General features: G+C 42.2%; 1 protein-coding gene across 1 annotated transcript in view; it reads left to right on the top strand.

The window, feature by feature from the left end:
- The window catches only part of LOC309876191 (uncharacterized protein), a 31,313-nt gene extending 15,767 nt beyond the window's left edge, over positions 1-15,546 (top strand). Inside the window, exons 11-18 of the mRNA XM_082756191.1 lie at positions 2,317-2,379; positions 4,208-4,278; positions 6,701-6,822; positions 7,458-7,509; positions 10,843-10,975; positions 11,305-11,446; positions 12,483-12,614; positions 15,196-15,546. Of these exons, the coding sequence (XP_082612317.1) occupies positions 2,317-2,379; positions 4,208-4,278; positions 6,701-6,822; positions 7,458-7,509; positions 10,843-10,975; positions 11,305-11,446; positions 12,483-12,614; positions 15,196-15,321 (841 nt within the window). The 3' untranslated portion in view covers positions 15,322-15,546. The remainder of the gene's footprint in view (positions 1-2,316; positions 2,380-4,207; positions 4,279-6,700; positions 6,823-7,457; positions 7,510-10,842; positions 10,976-11,304; positions 11,447-12,482; positions 12,615-15,195) is intronic.
- The last annotated feature ends 7,131 nt before the right edge of the window (positions 15,547-22,677 follow it).

The raw sequence follows: 22,677 nt of genomic DNA on the forward strand, positions 1-22,677 counted from the left end.
TCTCTGAGGTTGTATCATTTGCTTTTAGGAAACTGCTCCCTCCCAGTTTTGAACCACCACTTGATGAGGCTTATTTCACAAGTCTTGGCTTGTCATTAGAACTTTTCCCATCCTTCTTCTTAGAAGTTGAATTGTTTCCAATTTTAGGCTTTTAAAGCAAGTGAAAGCAACATTGCCACAATTAAAAATTTCCTCCAACCTGACAAGAAGGTCACCACAAGATGAAGAAGCTGCAGCATTAACACACAGAATTTTCAATAGGAAATGAAGCCAAGTTCCATCTGCGATCATTTTTCAGCCCTTTTCCTAGTTGAACTTTTTTTTTTTTTAATTGTTATTTATATTTTTTTCCTAGATTTGTATGATATTGAACATGCAACAGGGGCAAAACAATATCATATTGAGCTTACATTTCTCAAACTGTTAAATGTATCTGCAAGACACGTAAATGCAGAGGTAGAAGTTTACTCATAAATATCATTAAAACACACATATCTTACAATTTTGAAGATGACACAAAACACCAAATAAAGATTACCTTAAAAGTCAGACAGTTGTAGATTGTATAAATAATGTGTCATTGAATCTTTCTGTGCTGATGGATCTGTGTAGAAGAGTCTAAGGAAATGAGATAATATTTGGCTTTGAAGAGAAACTAAGGTTAAAATATGTATAAAGAATGCTGGGTCTTATGAAAATTCTGATGATCTCCAGGGAAACACTAACTTCAATAAAAACAAAGCTGTTTTATAAGAGAAGAAATTGTCTTTGTTGTCGATGAAATCTGTTTCTCCTTATATGAGTTGTATAAATAAATCTGGTTTTATAAAGACAATGACCAAAGCAAATAAAAAAATATGTCTCATGGGATAAGGGCTGCTTTTAAATATTTTCAAATAATCATTTTTATCTTTTATTGCAAACATATTCTTGTCCAGCTTGATCAACATCAGATAAAAACAGGACTGAAAGTTCTGTCTTACGTCCCAGCATCCCCTTCTGAAGACAGATTCTTTAAACCTAAACTAGATTATTACCTGTTCCTAAATAGATAATTGTAACAATACACATAAACTGAGAGTCTTCCCAGTACATGCCAGAAACCATACAGAGGACACATACACTTACACAAGTTACAAGTTGAAATAAGTCGTTATAATACCTGACTTATTTAAGATAAATATTTCACAATATGGATTAGAGTTACTTTTCAGTTGGCTTTAAAGCCTTGATATTGCATATCTCATGCTTACGTAATAAGCCTTTTGCCCACGCTGAGGTACTTAGATCAATAGTCAATAAGTGCTAAAGGGTCCAAATAGTAACATTCTATAAACTGACATGCCTTAAACTTATTTTAAAGTATTACAAATTGATAGCTAGATATCTCTGTAGATTATGCTCCTTTGGGGCATGTGCGTAACTGGTATTTAGGTTGGCCCCTGGCGTTGCACAGAGTTGTAAGCCACGTAAGGCATCTTTCCCTGCCCGCTAGCTTGTAGCCTACCCTCATGTTGTCCTCACTGTCCTCGTTCCTGGGTGCATCACTAAATGTCGCTCTAGGTTCTGTCCAGACCCCCTCAAACAATCAGTCTGTGTTATTTGTCAATGACCGTGCTGGTCACATTGCTCCAGGAGAGTTCTCAGACCTTGCAGCCCTTGGCATGGTGGAGCTCAAGTCCCTACAACCAATCTCAGTCAGGTGGCTGCACCTGAACTGGTTATTGGAAATGACCTATGAAGCCTACGCTTCCCCACCCATGGTGCTTGAATGCCATGTGGGATAGCACTAGTTGGCACAGGTCAACGCTGTTTTAGGAAATTTTTGCTATATGGAGAGGCACGTGCCAGTGCTGGCTGGAGTCTGTGTGCTGGCCTCGCTTTGTCTGCTAGCATAAATCTCGTCTCTGGCTCTGCATTTAAGCTCTCCTTGCCAGCAGCGCCATGGGCGTAACTCGGGATTAGGATTTCTGTTCTCAGACTTTTCTGTGCCGGTGGCCTGGACAGGTGCCAAACAGCTTGCAGAGATATGCAGGAAGGCAAACGTGGGCTTGGCTGACCTTGTACTTGGGAGCTCGGTAAAGCTTCCAGGACAGACCCAGAGCAGTCACTGGAGGGTTACTTTATGAAAAGTTGGCAAGTCTGGGTTTGTGTGACACAGGGATTGTTCTAGGTACTCATATGGACTATAATTTTTTATCAAGGCATTGTGCTTCACTCTAAGAGCTTGATCAGAAGCAAAGGGAGAATCTGCGAGCCCTCTTGCTTAAATCTCCCATGGCATTTAGCTGTATATGCTGTCTTCACCTCTGGCAGGATGCTGCTGGAAGCAGCTATGGTCCCCCTGGCCAGCTGCAGGGTGGCTTGTGAGGATCGCAGGTAAGTTCCTTTAGAGAAGTCTTTGGACTTCTCCAAGCTACATCACAATGAAATGTGTTCACAGAGCACAGTGGGAACTTGACATGTTGGGGTATGGTATGTGTATTATTTAAAATCTGCCTATGCCCAACCCAAGATCATTTAAGTGGTACCTGGGCTCCATGCCAGCTGCTTCAATACTCACAGGTGTGGCTTACCAAATGTTTTATAAAAGAAACTCGTTTTCTTTTCTACTCTAGAGGTTCATAGAACAGCTATTCAAGTTACATATGAAAGCAACCTCATAGGCAACGGATATAGATATCAAAGGAGCTTTAGAAATTACCCTATGAAAGGCTGTGCTGAAAGCAAAATAAAAAGAGAACAATGGACCCCCTCTTCTTGGCCATCAGGCCCTCTTGCTGCCCTTGTTAGCACTGGAGACTGCAGAAAGGACAAGGAAGACTTGCATGCTTTGGTCACTGTTCCTGAACCAACCCTTGCACTCAGGTACTTGCTGGTACCAGAAACCTCAAAAGCAGGAATAGATTAATCTTGATGTAGTGCTGCCAATGCAGACAGGTATGAACATGTACTTATGGCCTATACTCAGGAATTTTCTGCAGGGAGCTAACTGGGTTTGACATGGAAGCAATGCAGAAGCAGACATTTAAGGCTGTGCTTTATTCACTAGATGATGAACCTCAAAGAGAGAATTAGGCATGAGGAAGAGCCATACAGTTTTATTTTGCATACACCATCAGTCTCTGAATGCATAAATTTTAAATTTCCAAGAAGCCTGTAGTGAAACTGCATCCTGTGGAAGAGACTGACAGCAACTTCCAGGTAAGGAAACCATCACAAACCATCACAAAACCATAAATGTGAGGAAAAAATAAAATAGCAGCTTTTGGGGGATTTCCTCCAGATAGTTAGCTAGAGATTTTTGTCCTGAGATTCTCCATCTTGAGGTGCTGTGTTGGTACAGTTGTGGCTTTAGACTGATAAACATAGTTTTGATAACAGTGTGGGTTTTATGAACAGATCTTCAGATTATCTGTGCTAATATCTAATGCAGGTGTAAAGTAATGCCCAACATCCAATGCTAGCCTACACTAGAGGACCTGATAGTTGGTGTCAAAATCCTGTTTCCCATCTGCCAGACCACCTTTTATCTGTTCACATCCACTTTTAGTCATTTCATATGACATCTAGATAGCAAAGCTGAGGCAGTCAAATCTCACTGAAACAGCACAGGAAAATCATAGTTTATTTCATCTCTAACTGGGCATTTGCCACATACACTCAATTTGCAAAATAATGCTATCACCTTAAGACATGTTTCAGTTCTGACACAAGCTGCTTATCTATTTTTTTATACCAAGTTATCACTAAGCACTGGCAAACTGTATTTTGAAGTATTTGGGCATTGTTATCCCATACTTTGTGTATATTTTCTGGGCTAGACAGCACAGAAAATAAAATACTAGGTTACTGTTAAGTAGTGAGATAGGCCTAGAAACTTTACTGGTTACTTTTAAGTAGTTACTGTTACCCTAAATGAGATCCAGAAAAATCTTTGTTTTCAATGTTTTGAAGTGTTTAGCTCCTGTGTGTAAGGCATTGGGGTAAAACACCCCAAAGCCTCCAAGAGAGGAGCCTGACTAAATGGCCACAAGAAACTCTGCAACTACCCCATGGTATAGGCAAATCAGCAAACTGCAAAAGAAATAGATTCTCTGCCTTGGACGGCAGTTTTCAGACACGTACCCCTTTAAGCTCTGTGGAGCCAGTTTTACGGCAATGGGAGAATTTTGTCTGCAATTGGGTATGGCTGGAAACTCCCCAGGGGTAGGAGGAGCTCCAGAGATAAACCAGGGAGGGAAGGCGCCTGCGTTCAGCAGAGGCTAAGCTCAGAAGGTAAGTCCTAACATCAAAACTATTTCCTTTAAGTGCTTAAGGTACTATTTCTAGTGAAGCTCCTTCCAGGTATTTTAGAGCAACTGTTGAGGTAATATAGGTTAAGCTGGGAGCTGCAGGGCTGAGAAAGCAGCCCTGTGGTGTAGTTCAGAGCTGAGTAAAGCAGGATATAAACCACAGAGGGAGGGAGTAGGACGTAAATATGGCATGTAGACAAAAGCAGCAAACGTGTACATAGATATATCCATTTGCTTTTGGACTTGAAGTGATTTGTGGGTTTCCACTGAGGTGATGCCGAGAGCTTGACTGAACCTACAGTTTCTTGCCAAGCATCATGCTGACTTTTCAGGAAACCAGGGAGCTCCAGCAAGTCTGGAGTGCTATCCACACATCTCAAGCATCACTAGATACGTAGGAATAGCCAGCTGAACTGAGCACTCAGGTCAAGACTCAGCTCCAGATCCAGGCACTGAAATGTAGGTGCCTGTATGAGCTAGATGTGTCAGCTACATGTCAGTTACACCTCCTTTTCTAGTCAGTGGAGACACACTCAGTGGATCTAAAGATTCAGAAGACTAACTGAAAAACAAGTATTTTTTTCTATGTCAAAAGTTTAAGACAGTTAATATCTACTTACAGATGATAGTTGTTATTTATTCTTAAAATATTTTAAGTTGATGACAGGTTTTTATTGTCCATTTGTAGTTTTTCTTTTCGCATAATCTATTTGTTACATAGAATTTCTTGTTCATGTAAAATGATAGAAACGTTACCTAGGGCTTTGCACTCCCTCTGCTTTCGTTACGAAAACAATAGACGATTTTCCAAGCTGATTATGTTTCGTATACTTGGTATTGCAGAAACTTTGACTTTGATAGTTAAAGGAAAAGTCCTATTTGCTGTAAATTTCTGCACATCACAGGTTGGGGCAATGTGTGCAGAAATGATATGGGTGTGATGTTTTTGATAAGCATGGTAATGAAGAGGCACTAGGTCAGCAGCCTTGAACTACAGAGCTAAGTTGCACTGTCATGTAGTAAATGCAATTCACACAACATGTGCAGAAAATGATGGAGCTGCTGTTTTACAGGTAAAGCACTGCAAGCAGCAGCTGTTTGCATCCTGAAACTGGAGGTGATCATGTCTCTTCTGTGTCTGTTTGGGTCATGTCAAAGTCACCCAAACTATCCTTGTTTTTTGTAGAGATAGAACTTAATTCTTAACAGGAATGCTCAAGGGAGAACTCTCAGTCTGATTGCTCTTTGAAATCAAGTTTTGGCAAAGTATGTTCTAAACACACTTTATTTTAAGAACACTTTAAAAAGAGGTGTAAAAGAGAACTTTGCTAGAGCATACTGAGCCTGACTGGAGACATGGGGACATATTACTTGGGGGCAGTGGGACACGTTATGTGGACGCAATCATGACAGTGCCACAGACCTGGTATTGCAGCTTCAGATGGTAGCTCTGGGAGGACTGGGATCATTGGTAAGAGCTTCTGTTTGCTGGTTTGTTTGCCTTCTTTTTAATTTTTTTTTTAAATCAGGCACTCTACTCTTTGGTTTCTGAGACATTTGGACATGCTTAAGTTACCCATTTTTAGGCTTTTTTTCTCCCAGTCATTAGTGTATGATACTAACATGTTTGTGAAGGGGAATGCTAGTCCCATTTTTGAGAAATTAGGGCAAGAAAATGTGAGCTTCTGCGAGTGTCTCTCAGAGAGTGGCCCAAGTCCCTGGGGCACACAATGCTCTGGTGTCCTGGGGGATACCTGGGAGGCACCTGAAGCCTGCAGCCAGGCTCCAGGTCTGGTTTTGAGGGAGACCGTGAGCAATAAAGGAATAGGCTGTGATCGTTCAAGGGGAGCACCAAGGAAGTTCAGCCTGTTTCATGGAATAAAGAGAAGATTAATGATTCATTTAATCACTATGATCATAATGATCCTGTATCAAGAAAGAAGTGGATGGCAGGTGAAGCTTTGTAAGGCTCTCTGACATCTGGCAAACAAAGCTAGACAAATTCCAGCCTAGCAATAAAACATCTTGTGCTTCTTTTCAGTGGAGCTATGGCAGTGAGGGTAACTGAATAACTTACCCTGGGGATGTGGCAGGATTTTCAGTGACGTTGCATAACTGTCTTGTAATGAAGCAAGCTTTCCCCAGTAGCTCAGGATCCATAGCACTTGTTTAAGCATGTCTGTGTTTGCATCATAAAAAAAAATCCTTCCTAGCAGCACTGGGAAAGGCTTTACCAGTCTGTACATCTTTGCTTTCTTAGCATAGACTATGTCACATCCCTGGTGCATCTTTCATTTGTTTATTTTATGGGCAATTTCAGCAGGCATAGTGAAAATATAAGGCTTTTTTTTTTTTTCCCTAAAATAATGGTGCTTATACCAGCCTTATGAGATATTTGTTTTCAGCTTCATATTTTCCAGGGATCCAGAAGCTCAGCAGCATGTCAGGGAAGCCCAGGCTCACCTACATTAATGGAAGGGGACGAATGGAGCCGATCCGATGGCTGCTGGCAGCAGCCGGCGTGGAGGTTAGTTGGCACTTGACACCTTGTTCCAGGCTGATGTTTCCAACTGGACACTGCATGGAACAATTTAACATGCACACAGAGTGTAAGTGACCACAGGAGGGTGGCAAAATTTAGTTGGCCAGTGGCACTGCATGTTTTGGACCTACTGTGATCAGTAGCTGGTATTTGGGATGCAAACTCCGTGGAGCTTACAGCTTTATAGAGTCCGACAAAGTAATCATAATGGATAAAATTGGGGAATGTTTTAAAGACCCTTAATTAATCTGAGTTTTCCAGTTGTATATTAAAATCAAAAAAAGGTGTTGTTGACTTGCATGCTCTGGGGGTGGTGTTGGCTGGTTTTACCCTGTGCTTCCCTTGGCACTGGCTGCAACCTGTATTCCTCCTGTAGATGCCTGTGCTCTGTTTCTACATGTGCTTTGATTATTTCTGCACCAGTGCACTGAGGCAGAAGTGGCCAGGCCCTTCCACTTCTCCTGGCTGAGGGAATGGGTGGGGAATCCTCAGGGCATGTGCAGCTGAAGACCCAGCTCATCGTGCCCGGCTTGGTTGGGTTGTGCTGCTCATGGTTACATGCACTCACAGAAGAAACTTTGAAGTACAGCCATGTAAAGTTCTTTTCTCTTCTTTTCCAGTTTGAAGAAAACTTTGTGGAAACAAAAGAACAGTTAGAAAAGTTAATCAAAGGTAAGAATATGATACCTGACGCTTTGTCTGTCAAAAAAGTTGCTCCAATTTAGCTAAATCTGTGGTTTAAAATTGCATTATGTAAGCCAATGCAAAACTCTAGGTGCACACCTAGTGCACTGAAATGCTAGTTTTGTGTAATCTGCTCTTTGCAGTGCTAAATAACTCCTATAAGCTAGAAGTTCCAGCTTCTATGACTATGTTTTTAGTAGTACACTGAGCACAGACAGCAAATGTTCCTATGTACAACTTGGTTATCTGTTCTGTTGGAATGTAGCATGGGTCCTGGGCACACAGCATGTACTGAGGCAGCTCCTGGGACCTGGCCAGGCCCATCTCCAAGATGTCCTTTAGCTGTGATCAGCATATTGTGTAGGCAGAGAGCTGAATTGAATGAGTATGACTGCTCTGCACCAGCTGGCCTGAGGTATTGTAGAGTTGACTGGTAAAAATGGTGTGTATGATCCCATCCTATGTAGGATCTGAATCCTGGGGAGGTGGAAAGAGAGTGAAAGGCTTGCATGGCACCAAAATTCCTAGGAAATAGTTTTCTTTTGTACTAGATTCTGTGTGAACACACCAGTGAGAGTCCTTACATTGCACACCCTCATGCAAACAACAGGGAGGAAACACGGATGTCTAAGATGGGGCTTGACATGGCAATAAGGTATCAGGCCAGCTGAGCAGGATGTGCCTGAGCCATGAAGCTTCCCCCAGATAAAAAGATACAGGGAGACAGAAGAAAGACCTGCAGGAAATCTGACGTGGTCAAAGCAGCAAGCCAGAAAGGAGACCAGTTCCCAAACACCAGTGCATAGCCCCTGCCGCTGCCCTTCAGACTTGGTCAGATGAAACCCAACAGCAAAACCCCCTGCAGCCACCCTGGAAGGAGAAGACCTTGCTGCCTGCGTGGGGAAGGAGTGGGAACTGTGAGGGGCACTACAGAGTGATCCTGTCCTATGGTTTTCCTGCTGCCCAAAACATTTTACAGAAACCTCCCAGCACACCAGAGAGGCATCAGGCTGAACTTGCCCAGACGTACTAAGACACCTGGAAAATGACTTGGCTGTGCTCTGGCTGTCTGCTCAGAAAGGGGAAGCTGTGTTTAAAGAAGAGCTGAGAGCAAAGCTAAAATGAACAAAGCAACCCAACAAAAGTGGTGTCAGTAAGATCAGAATTACAGCTGCAGGTCCATCTGGCTGGGAATCTGGTGATGTGGGAGAGCCATGCATTGTGCAGACAAGAGAGCTGTAAATACGGTATCTCAGGTACTGAAAGCCCAAATCTGAATTTCCTTCTTGGGCATACCTAATCTAGATGGGGTGGTATAATCCTGTGTATAGTATGCAAGCCTATCCATAGCCAGAGAGGAGAATTAAGTGGCAATGAAAAGGACAGGGAAATACTATAAAGAAGATCAAGAGCCTCTGCATGTATGTATATTGAGCTTAAGAACCTGAGAACACAAAGGAAAAGGCGGGCTTTGGTATGATGAGCTGGAGAAAGACAAATATTAGTCAACCTGATAAAGGACTGCTGGCATGTTGCCAGCTGTGCAAGGCAGGGCTGAATGTGAATAACCCTCCACTGCCTCTCCCTCTCTCTTTTTTTTTTTTTTGCCTCTTTCTGCCAATACACCTTTGCCTGGGGTGTGCTGTGCTCAGGCACCACCGCGCTGTTACAATGGTCCAGGAGCAACTTTGGCCCATGGCAGCTGATGGTCTGAGCAGTTCCACAGCACTGTGAAGGTTTCAGCCTGGGCCAGAGGCTGTTTCCAGCATGCAGTCTGCAGCCAGCCAGCTGCCTTGGAGGCTGAGAGGTCAGGAGCATCCTCCTGGCCAGACCCATACCCGTCTGCCCTGACAGCAACTAGCTTGGCTCAACCTGCTTGGCCACAGGTTGCCCAAGTTGCTACCCCAATATCAAGAAACACTGCTGTTCTGTGACAGATTGGTCTAGATGATTTTTTTTTTTTTTTTTTTCCTTCTGGTTGCTCACAGGCAGCACAATACCATCAGCAAAATGACTGGCAAACTGCTTTAAGTGCTGCAAAAATATGCTGTGCTGTGCTTATGTGAAGTGATCGTTATTGCCAGGTTAGGAGAAGCAGTCTGCTGCTGGTCATAAGAGAGAAATCTTCTTTTCTGTAGATAAAAAAAAACAAACAAACTGGGTGTTCACTTTTCTCACACTTGCTACATCACACCTTTTGTCAAAGGACAGAAAGTCAGATTTTATTATCCACTTGGTGCATCTTCCTGCTGAAAAGTACTCTTGCCTAGCTGCTGTTTTTCCTATTCCATAGTGCTTGCACTAGATGGGGGCCTTTTTTCCTCAGTCTGTAGAAGTGTGTTCTGGATACAATAACGTATGATCCATTTGTGAATGTTTCTGAGAAACAAACACAGGCTATTCCTTGCCATAGAGGGAACCTCTAAACTGCAAATAGTATAGAATGAGTGAAGAAAGTTTATCTATTTGAGGTTAGCAAAGCATTTTAGTAGCTCTATGGAGGAAAAAAGTAGGCAAAAGTGCCTACGAAAGTAAATTCTTTTACTATAAAGAAATGTGCAATGAATAGATTAAGATCAAGCAATTAAAATCAATGATTAACTTCCAGCAGTACAAAGTGACAGCTGCCTACTCGAATTTGGAGTTTTGATCTGATTTTAACAAGGCAGGGTTGTTCTTTGGATGCCCTGACCGTGTAAATGGAGCAGGGAGTATCTCCAAAGACAGGGAATTAGTCCAGCAGAAAACTGGTCAGGAAAGACTGGCTTTGCTCTGCTGAAACTTTGTGGCAGCTGAGCTCTCGATGCTGTCTCGCTGGAGGACCAGCCAAACTCCTTCCAGCACCAGGAGAAAAGGGGACTACGAGGGTAGGGGCAGGAGGGATGGTGGTCTTTATGTCCTGCCAGGAAACTTATCTGTATTCAAAATAATTGAACTCTTTAATTTTTTTTTGAAGTTCAGATTTGACACAGCTCTTTATTCTCCTCCGATCCCTTGGGCTGCAACTGCTGGCTGAGTCTTTTCCTGCCAGCAGGGCCAGGGTCCAGCAGTGCAGAGGAGCAGGCGCTGCCAGTTCCCATCAGCCAGCGAGGCTCTGGCAGAGCTGCAAAGCAAGGGGCCCAGCTGCACTGCGATGACCCAGCTACACAACTCTGATGCCTATTAGCAGCACTTGATCTTTCCCACAATGTTTAATTACTGCGTGTTTTTTTAGAGTAAGGACAAGGCATTAATGATTTACACTGCAGAGGAAATGCATTCTTCTGTAAAGCTGGAAGTCCAGGAGGAACTAACAAGGTTTCCTTCACCTTTCTGCCCTAGGTGGAGACCTGCTGTTCCAGCAAGTGCCCATGGTGGAGATTGATGGGATGAAGATGGTGCAGACCAGAGCCATCCTCTGCTACATAGCAGGGAAATACAACCTCTATGGGAAGGACCTGAAGGAGAGAGCCCTGTACTGTAACAATTCCTTTCACTTAATGAACAATCTGTTATTTGATAGCTGCATTACATACAACAGATGTAATCCTGTAAATCCAGTAGAAAAGCGTGAGAAAGGCTAACACAATAAAGAACAGGGTCTCTAGCCTTTGTTAAGTTTCAACCAAAGCTTCTGAAATCCTGTTGAACAAAAATATGGTTTTAGTCCTTTCAGTTCGTATTTGTATTGGCTGTGAAAACTGGCACTGTAGTGGTGATACACAATTCCTGTAAGTTGCCTTAGTTAATTGGAAAGCAGATGAAATAACTCCTATGCTCTTGTCTATTGTCTTCCTCCAATAGGATCGACATGTATGTGGAAGGAATAACAGATCTGATGCAAATGGTTATGATGTTTCCTTTCTCTCCAGCTGAGGCAAAGGCAAAAAATCTTGCCTCAATTGAAGAGAAGGCAACAAAGAGATACTTCCCAGTCTTTGAAAAGGTAAGTGACGGTGAGGATGTGTGTATAAATCTTGTACTTGCAATCATCAAAAAGTTCCCCAAAAATAAGAACACGCTTGTAATGCAGGTTAGATCTGATCCCTTGGCTTTACTGGCTCTCACAAAGAAGGGAAAATGCTACAGCAAATTTTCTGTTTATCTTGTGTCGTCAGGGCTGTAATATTTGAACAGTTACAAAGCAAAGAAAGCAAAATGTTTGCAGCTTACACAGCAAATATTTTCACTGAAGTAAAAGCAAGCATGTATGATTTTTTTTTCCTTGAGATAAAAGTTCTGTTCTTCTATTTTTTCATAGCACATCTCTCTGTTGTTCTTAATATTATTTGGAGCACTTTCATTAGAAGAATGGAGAAATCCCTTGGAAATAAATCAGAGAGACAAAAACACCATGATATTAGGACTCCTTTAGTAAAAAAAAAAAAACAGTCCTAGATTTCTGCACATCCCACTTTCAGAGACAACAAACCAAACCCATATGACTCAGGCATCTGGCAACATTTTTCACTTTTGTAACATTCATCTAGCTTTGATGGAAAACAATAATAAAGGCTGAACATCTTAGAAGGTCTTATGACTATAATAACTTGCTCCCAAAGGCAAAGATTCTCTTCGGTTAGCTATTGTAATTTTGCATTTTTAAGTTTGCTTCCTGGACATTGGACATAACCTGAAATTAAATATCTAAATGGCCATTTTATAAGTTCTCTGAGTTACTCTTTAATTCCTCTATTATTTCTAATCCCATGACTCTTAATAGCCTACTCGAGTCTGTGGTTTTGTCCATTTTTCCCACACCTTTTATCATTTGTCATTACCAAGTGACCCAAGTTTGTAATTTGTATACTACAAGATTTTTCTCCAACAATGGTGCAGACTTAGGCTCACAGGTTTCCACCTAAAAACTGAAATTTCAGTTACAGTTGCTGTTCAGCTCTACAGCTGTGCCATGAGACTTAGCTGCCAGGCATCGTATCTCCAGTTCTCATCTGCAACCCATCTTCTCTTGTATTCTACAGATTTTGAAACAACACGGCCAAGACTTTCTTGTGGGGAACAGACTCAGCTGGGCAGATGTTCAGCTATTGGAAGCCATTTTAGCAGTGGAGGAGAAAGTACCTGCTGTGCTTTCTGGGTTTCCTCAGCTGCAGGTAATCTTGTCACTGAACATGCCTGAATTCAGGAACCGTGCAGTACAAAGACCTCAAAACTATAATTTTGGGACAATCCTGAAGTGATCATCTCTCCATTCTATGTAAATCAATTCTGTGGGCTCTCCAACAGGCTATCCCTGGCTATGTTTGTTTAATATGGAACACAGCAGATTTAGCTGACTCATTGCAAGACACTGTGCCCCTGCCTAACTGTGTTAAGGGTTACCTCTTGGAGGGATATTCCCTTTGGTGTATGCCTTCTCAATAGAATTAATGTCGATCTGAGGGGATCACTGATATAAGCTGCCCTGTCTTCATTTTCCTGCTTCCTGCCTGTAGATACTATCCAATACTAGCTAACAGATTAAGGCTGCGATATAGATTGACATGTTAGAGTACAGTGCAGTGTGTCATTTTTCTGTACTAGCTGGAATTGCAAACTTGGGATCCTATTAACCTCGCCACTTCTGACTTCTACAGTATGAATAGGAGCTCAAGCCCTGGCATTACCCAGCATTTTCTTTCAAAAATCAACTCAGTATCATCAAGAATGAATTCTCTGCTTTGTGCCATATACAAAGTATGAAACCAAGCAGAAGTAAGACACTTTTGCTGTGAGATTTGACAAGAAATTAGAAGCTTCCAGATATGCAGCATGCTGTAGAACTCAGTGAATGGGTAAACCTGCGGGAATCATAAAGAGTTGAGATTGGAAAAATCAAATACTGTTCAGTAGTTCACCCTTGTGCCTGTAATCTTGGTAAATTAAGCAGTGCAGGCAATCAGGCAATGCAAATATGGGTTGACGATTCTGATGTTGAGGTCATTCTTCTTTGTGCTTGGAAACTGTTAACCTGAAGGATGCACTCAAAGACTTTGGCTTTAATCCCCTTAACAAAAGAAAGAGTGCAGCATCAGACTACAGCAGCTAGGTTTTCTGCTTGGAACTGATAAGGAAAAGGTGTCAGGACAGGGAGGAGGGGAATGGAAAGAAGGTGAATGTTTTTAATTTTTTTTTCCCCAAATCTCAACCCTAATAGTTTAAGTCTGAATTTTGTGTGACAGAATGAAGTGCTTCAGCCACAAAGTGGGCAGCAACATGTGCCATACTACAACCTGTATGTCATTTTTTGGGCCTCAGGAATTGTGGCCTCTATATCCCATCTTTTGGGATGGCCACCAGGCATGGTCACAGTCCTGCTGAAGCCTTAGTTGTAAGGGATTCCTTCACCGCCAGTAGAGAAAAGTTGCTAAAATTGATGTTCACTTACTTTGTAAGTTTTACTTTCTTGCTTCTTGCATTCCCCTTTATCTTTCCTGTGCTTGCAAGGAAGAGGAAATTATGTTCATACATCTACCAACAAGAAATGGCTATTACTCTGAAGCTCCTCTCCCTTAGCTCCACTGTTAGAGTTGGTTCTTGTGTATGTAAGATTTCTCAGCTAACGATGGGATCTCCAGCTACCCAAAATCTCCTTCAGAGAGTCTTCTCAGACAGTCTGTACAGTAAGAGATCTCAGGAAGCTTGACTTAACACAGGCCTCTCTTGTCACCTCAGATGTCCGAGTCTGCCTTAATCACTGTTGTAGCCTCCAGACACTACCCCATCAGGGATCAGGTCTCCCCAAAGGCCTGTGTTGCAGCTCCATGTTGCGAGGACACTTGTTGTCGATGGAAGGAAGACACAGACGCTCAATATGAGTGATCAGTGAACTTCGATTTATTGGATAGCTCAGTCGTCTTTTATCTAATTCAATATAATTAGCTCATACATATTGCAAAAGCTAAGCTCATGATTGGTTAGTGCATTTCTCTATTTTATCAGCTAGTTTCTCACTCCCATCAACCGAAATAACACAGTTAGTACTTTCCCAAACCACCAACAGATATCGTGTCCTTGTGCCTGATTAGCTCCCAGACGTTACGTACTTTCTCAGACTCATATGAGCTGCGTTCGATACTTTTTTTGCTCACGACCTCCTAGTTGCTCAACATTCACATGACTTACTTCACTTAACCATTCCTCCACAGCTCCATGTATAGTTTTGTCTACATTAAGGTGCAACACGTAGTATAAGAAGCCTCTAGTGGACAAATGAGATGAGCCAAAGATGCCTCCAGCTATTTCACCTTCACCCATCCAATCCCAGAAGGGCTGGAACAGTGTGACAACAGTGGCCATGCTAGATGTAAACAGAGCTCAGATACCTGTGTAATGTGGTAAATGTGGAAATCACATTGTTACCATATCTAGCAATGAAAAGAAAAAGGACATGAACTTGGTTAGTACATGGGCCTTTAAAACTAATCCCTGATGCCCCAGGTTTTTGCCTTTGGTTTCTTTCAGGCAGCAGAGTTTTAGATATTGTCTGCTCCAACACTGCTTTTGCTGGTAAGAGCAGGCTTTTTGCAGGTCCTTCTCCTGTTAGGCAAAAGGAGACTGCTTAGATCTGCACTCTAAATGACTGCTAGGATCTCTTCTATCAGCAGGGGGAAGTAGTTGTCCTGTGTCCTGTGCAAGGAGCACTCTTTGCTGCTGGATTAGTTGGGATTTATCTCTCTTGCTTTTATTTTTTAGGCCTTTAAAACAAAAATGAGCAACGTGCCTACAATTAAGAAGTTCCTGCAGCCTGGCAGCGCAAGGAAGCCCCCACCAGATGAGAAATATGTGGCACTTGTGATGTCGATTTTTAATCTAAGCTGAATGCCTTGTTGCTTTTCCCGGTATTTCGGGCCTCGCTGAAGGTAACAACAACAAAACCGACACCCTTAAAGGAAATAGGAAGCTCAGTAAAATAGTATTGTACTTACTACCAATGGTAAAAATAAATAAGAATAAATAAAACCTGACATTCTTATTACTCTGACAATGTGACAGCAGATTTCTTTATTGGTATCTAATGCTTGGTAAAACATGAAAACAAAGGAGTATAGAAGCAAAGAACCATTTGCCAGGGTAGGGAAGCTTATTCCATTGGAAAAAAAGACTGATATGGTGTTAGTTTGACAGGCTGTAACTTGTTAAATAAAATATTTTTCAGTACAAAAATAGGCTTCAGAATAAGAACTATTAAAAAGAAGAAAGAGCTGAAGATTTGCTGAATCACTTATCCTTTAAAAAATAGACTAGCTTAAACAGCAATTTGGGTGACTCCTTATGTTGAACTATTTTTACAGCATTGTGTAAATGAGACTTATAAATTAATACTAGTTTCATCTACTATTACCAAAGCCAAATCTCTGTGGTATGCTCCTCAGGTACTTCCTGTGCCCTGTCACCATCCCACTTACTGTCACAAACAAAGTCAAAATTTCTTCTCCTCTTCCAGAAGCTGTACTGCATTTGCATGTTCTGGTGCAGTTCAGATTGACCCTCCCTTGCTTTGAGTGTCCCCTCTTGGCTCTCAGAAATTGCAAACTGCTCTTTTCATGTCATGCTTGAACAATTTTAGCCCCTAACTCTAAAATCTATCCCTGCATTCAACTGCCACCAAGTCTTGTAAGCACCTCAGAGATAAGTGCAGGTATATATGAGCAAGTATTCAAGGCTTGGAAGAAGTGAGGGAAGTGGGGTCAGGGAGCAGGCAGGTTTCAGGGCTAGGACAACTCAGGTGCATTAAAAATGCAATAACATTGCCTAAATTTTGCTTATTATTAATCTCCCCTCTCACAGGTAATTTCACTAATCATTTAGTGAGTTGTGCTCATTATCTCTATCCTCAAAAACTGCTTAAGGTTTCTTGGAATGTGACTTTGGTCCAATGTGATCAATGAAGAATGTCCCACCCAAAAGATTCCCTGGTCTGGTATTAGGGTCAGAGGCTTAGGCTGAAGAGATGCATGGCTTTTACCCTGGATGGCTTCTCCAAATCCTGAGCTATAGGGCCTGACAGTGGTAACTGTCGTGGGATAGGGCTGGCATTGACACCTGGCTCCAAAAATACTGGTCGTCCTACCTGGTGGTGACTACCTAACCCTATGGGAATCGCAGGAGGCCTTGGAGGAGCCTTCTGGCTGCTCAGAGGGCTGGATTTTACAGGGAAGGTACCTGAAATTGTTAGTAGTTAGTAATGTCAGGGGTGCACCTGTGTGGCTGAGGTGCTGTGGTGCACGTTGCCACTTCACGCCACCAGGCATACAATGATAGAGTCATCTAGGTTGGAAAAGACCTTCAAGATCATGAAGTCCAACATCAGCGTGACCTACCAAGTTCCATCACTAACCAATGACTTTTATTGTCCCTACAATAAAGCTACTGCACTTGGGCCTGTGCCCAGAGACCTCCTCCCCAGTGAACTCCAACCTAAAACAAAAGCACTTGGGCTTACAAACATTCACAGCTGAAAAAAAAATAATGCTGTGAGGTGGGGCCTGATGTGGCAGGGCAGCACCTCCACAGAGGGAATCTCCAGCGGATGTGCCCAGCCTGCAGCCCTGTGGCAGCTTGTGCCGGTCTCCAATGCAGTGGCCTTGGCCAACTTTTAGCCCCAGCAAACTCATCAGCCCCACAGAACTAATATAACATCTCTCAGAAATGAGTCTTAAAATGGAAAATTAAAAATTGAAAATGAAAATTATAAAATAAAATATTCAGTAGCAAAACCTGATGTTTAATATCACCACAACAAAAATGTAAAAAAGAAAGAAAATTACAAAATATTTGGAAAATGATATGATAGAAAACAAGAATGGACTTTGTTTGCAGATGGCTTGTGTTCCCTCCATGCTCCCCCAGCTAGCAGAAACTACACGCTCTCTTCAGAGTGGTGCCACTGTGTGTAGCTGTGGTCTCTTCCTCAGCAGAGACAGGCAACTCAAAATTTTTGTCTCCTGCAAGTATTGCAGTAATCAACAGTAACAGAATCACAGCTAAAATCAGTTGTTGAATTAAGCATGCACTTCTCTGTGCTGCTGGAGTAATAAAAATCTGTTTCCACTCACCTGCTGCTCCCCATCAGCTCCTCTTTGTGTTAGCAGTAGAACAGAAGGACAATTGCTTCTGTGAGGGTACAGCAAGACGAAGTGGGGTTTTTAACAGAATATGCTCTGCATTTTGTCAGAGGCAACTTATCTTTTACTGATATGTCTAGTACAATTCTATAGCCTGGGGCTATGACCTGCAAACACCAAAACTCTTGTTGTTTTTTTTTTCAGTACTTCTTCATCTGAGGCCAAGGCTGTGCCTAATTACAGTTATATCTCAGTCAGTGCTAGCAAATTGTGCACTCAAGTGCACCTGTAGGCATAAAGAGAAGTCAAGTAGAATATGTCCTTATGTGAGTTATTCATGTGTGTGTGTAAGGTGGGGCCATCCTGTAAAATTTTATTACTATTGTAAGAAGGATTTAAAATCATAATTATAATAAAGCATGTCCCTTAGTGCTGTCAAGCCTATAGGTAAGTTAAGCAAGAGAGTGAATTTTCTGAAAATAATTGTGCAGGAAAAACTCTTAACACACCTTATTTGCAGCTTAATTCTGTAAGAGATGTGCACCTGTAAATAAAATCGCATATTCCACAGAGGTGAGCTGGCTGGTACAGGACGTGAGTTGGTTTAAAGCAGAGTGGGGCAGAGGGCACAAGCAGTTCAAGGAGCCATAAGGACATTACGGGCTCCATGGAGCAGGGGGCTGGGAGCAGGCAGACAAATGCAGAGTTGCTGTACCTGGTGCAGAAGTCTTTTTCTCCGTGCCCATTTTGGGTTTCAAAACAGAACTGGTATTTCCCATCAGTTCTCTACTGTTATACTCCTGACTCCCGAGGGAAGAGCTAGCAGCTAGGTGGGTGATGTCTCTCCCTCTGGGATAGTGGGGACTTGTAGGGCACATGGTGACATGGTTCACCTTCAGCCATGAGAGATCTGGGAGCAGAGCTCTGATGTTTTGTATTGTGTTACTGCTTGGAGGAATAGTTGTAAAGGAAATTAATCTCCTCACCCCTGATTTCAGCATCATTACCAGCACTGTTCTGAGAAAGCCTTGAGTTTCTATAAATATTAGGATCCCTTCTGTGATGTCTGGAGGAAAGCTGAGAAGATATGAGGAAAGATGATGCTAAGGAGAGGGTTTTCAGGTACTAAATATTCTGGAAATCCAAAAATTGCCTGCTTATTAATGACATGCTACTTTCTCTTTTTAAATTCTCTTTTCATGGGGGGAGAACCACATCCCCTGAGGAGAAAGGTGCAGAGGTTGGAAGTGTGAAGAGGAAAATAAGAAAAAATTCTAGATGATGATGACAGCTTGGAAATTACCAAGAAGACACAATCTAAAGGCTGCAAACCAAGCAGGAGAGAGAAAGGGAGCAAGCTAGAGGGAACTTGAAGAAAATCTCAAAGCAGCGGATGTGCTTCCCAGGAGCTTAGTGTGCTGTTAACGTGCAGAGATCTATAAAAGCAACGGTGAGTAGGTAATACCCTGGGGATATCTTGCAGATAATGGCAATGCTATCTTTTGTAAACAACATGTCCCTGGGTTTATAAGATAGGCTGGTTGTGTACCTGTCCAGCCTGGTTCAGTGTGTGTAACTCAGCGTGGAGAAATGTTTTATGGGACACGATGAAGTGCGCCAAACACATGCAGCACTGGTTTGGAAAAACAACAATCGAGTGTTTTAAATCATATGAAACTCCAGAGCTGCCCTTTATATTCGCAGCAAGGCAGGGCTGGGCATATCTCTGCAGGTCTTATTAGTCCCAGCTGAGGCTCCCTTCTCTACAAGCCCTCTTTCCCCTGTTAATTCAGTAAGACACAACAGTCTGTGTGTGCATCTATCTCCCTTACATTTTACATATTGGCTCATAATTTTAAACATAGCTCCAACTCAAACTAATGTAAGTCTGACATGTTTTATGTAGAGAGGAAAATCCACAAAGCTTGATAACAAAATATTTCTATGCTTTGTCAGGAAATTTTTAGGTTGGATATTAGGAAAAACTTCTTTACTGAAAGGGTTGTTAGGCGTTGGAATGGGCTGCCCAGGGAAGTGGCTGAGTCACTATCCCTGGAGGTCGTTAAAAGACGTTTAGATGTAGAGCTCAGTGACATGGTTTAGTGGAGGACTTGTTAGTGTTAGGTCAGAGGTTGGACTAGGTGATCTTAGAGGTCTCTTCCAACATAGACTATTCTGTGATTCTGTGATTCTGTGAAATCAGTATCATGTCTGGAAAAAAAAAAAAAAAAAAAAGAAAAAGATTATTATATATATTTATTTATGCCTCATTGTTTTGAAAGAAGACACCAAATGGGAGCTGCTGATGGCCAGCAGCAGCAGCAGCTGTGGTGAATGTTCACTCCTAAATCATCGGGGTATATCTGAGGTGTCCCCTAGCCTTAACTCCTGGGTCATCAATCTGAACCCAGAAGATCAGATGCCATCAGGCATGCAAGATAGAAATCCATCTACCTTTTGAGTGCATACTGCTGGCTTTGGCTTGCATACCAGCTGTGGCTCAAGTGCTTGGTGAGGGACACCTCCTACCTGGATGCAGACAAATTTAAAGGAGGCTAGACAGATGGACTAGATGTAAGTGTCTACAAGGCTAGGTGAGATGAGTTTTACCCCAGTTGTCTACACTGTGATTAACTTTGATGCTCAAATTCATGTTTTCTTACCTTGTATTCTTTTAATACAGTGGGGTTAAAGCCATGTAGGAGTAGTCACTAGACCTGCTGGGATATTTCCTACAGTTCTGGGCTTTGTCAAAGCCAGGTTTGCAAAAGTATGGGCAGCACTCTACCTAAGACTGAGTTGGCATGTGTGCACACTTCACCAGCCACACCTCAGTGCACAGGTCTGCGTAGAGAAACCTTCAATCTCCTGCATTATCCCAGGTTCTGGGTGATAAGTCATATTTGTCCAACAATGCTGGAGTCACATCACTTAGCGTGTAAAAAAAAAAAAGCTAAAAGCAAATGTCAGCACTTCCAGAAGCCTAGAAGGGAAAGTGTTAATTTCTCAAGCAAAATATTCTTATGCAGAGTTCTGTTTCATTACAAAACAGGAACAAATTACGAGCAAAATGTGGATGACTTGTGGTAGGCTTCCACTGCTGTCATCTGGGGCTCCCTGAGGCATGGTCAGAGCTGCAGAACACCCTGCAGGGCCGGCACCTGGCCTCACCGGAGCAGCAGCAGGAGGCTGGTGGATGCCCTGGGACACACGCTGCAATGTGCACACCTCGACTAAGCACATCCTAAAAGACAAAACTGGGATGTGGTGACCATTTTCATGACTCTTCCATCTGTTCTAGCTCTAAATAATTCTTCTAATTTATTGTCAAACATGGACCATGTTGGTCTAAACAGGCACCAGTGGTGGAAATTGGTGGGGTGATCATTTTCAGCCATATAGCAGCAAAGTATATCTGCAGGGAGGACCTGAACAAGAGACCTGTACTGCAACAACTCACTTCTTTGTTTGACTGCAGTTATAACCCTCTCTGTGTAACACAAGAAGAATATCCGGGCTCGCAGTCAGACTCAGGGTGATTCAGCAGATTTTCACATAGCACGACAGCTTGCATGTGATACCTATAGTAGTATTAACCAGATAGATTAGACAGCAGGACAGGGCAAAGGAGTTCATGCTGTGTTGACTCTTTGGAGTCAACAGAGTTCCCAAAAGGAAACAGAAGATTACTCTTCTGATGCCAACCTCTGTTTGCTGCCTCATCAGTCACCAGCTACATCCTTTTTCACCAGGTCAAATCCAGAGAAATACCTTTGACAGAAACAGAAAAAAGAACACTTCTATGTCCAGGCATGAAATTCATCAGAAAAAAAATGTCCTTAAGAAATATCCCCCATCACTAAAGGAAGGGAAGGACAGTTATGAAGGATTTAAGCAGAATTACCCAATACAACATGCATAAAGATGTACAAAACTATGAAATCATAAAGAATTTAAATAAAATTTTGATTGCTATTACAGCATCTTTTTAAATCTTGGAAGCTTTTTGGCAGCTCTGATTATTTTTAGCTAGCAGACTGTCAAACAATGAAATTAGGAAGCACACAATTTCTGTCACCATAGTTTTCCCAAACAACCATGACCTCTCGTGAGTCTTACATTAGTGCACCATCAGCATTAGTCAGGATTTTTTTTCCTTTAGATGAGAAGTGATTAGACTTAGTTGTTTTAATTAGCTTGAGAAATAGGAGTTTCCCAACAGCAGAGAAGTGTCTGTAATTCTCTTTGTAGGAGGGGCTAAAACCTTTATAATCACATGGCAAAGCTACTGAGAGCTTGGAGAGGGATATACTCTGTACAAGGTAAGCTTTTGGGATTTTGGCATGCATGGGGAATTAGTGCACTTGACACGAAAGTCAGTGAATTGATTTTGTGGATTAAAGTCCTGAATGTGCTTTACTAACTTGGTTATGTGCATCAGATATTTAGTTATTAATCAACTGCTTTCTAGGTACACAGACTCAAGAAAGAGCAATTTAGATTTCAGATGTGTGAATGAAGTGCTTCCTATTTTAGGGAAGATGTCACGCTCCTTACAAGGGGTATATGTTTTGTTGTACCCATTTGCTTTTTGCTGCTGTTAACGCTCCAGCTTTGTTGTTGACATGGTGTTAATAAACATGATGTGAGTATGAACTGGGCACTGCCTGCAGGTTCACTGCATTTGCTGTGCACTGGTTCTGAATGGGGTAGATGCCGTGTGTCTGGGGACAGTTGTTGCTTTAAACTCCTGCAAGAGCTGGGGTTGAACTGAGCAGATATTTTACTCTGTCTCTGTCTGTAGTGACAGCCAGTTTGATGTTACCAAATTAAAATTTAAATTCCATGCCTTCAGGCACTTGCCTGAAGAAATGAGAGGAGTGGAGACTGTTGTGAATGAAACTGAATGCATACATGTAGGGGAAAAAGCCTTCCTGTCACTTTATAGGGGAGCCTAATGGCTACTGGAGAAACTATGGCAATCATTCACCTGATATTGTCTGCCTGATTAAATAGTAAACTGTATTCTGAACTAAGGCCAAAACAAATAGAGCAGTGCATATCACACTCCCTGCTCTTTGGTCAGAACAAAAGACTTTGGGCTGGATGT

The sequence above is a fragment of the Aythya marila genome (genome assembly GCF_965140915.1).
Source record: "Aythya marila genome assembly, chromosome: 3".
NCBI classification, from domain to species: Eukaryota; Metazoa; Chordata; class Aves; order Anseriformes; family Anatidae; genus Aythya; species Aythya marila.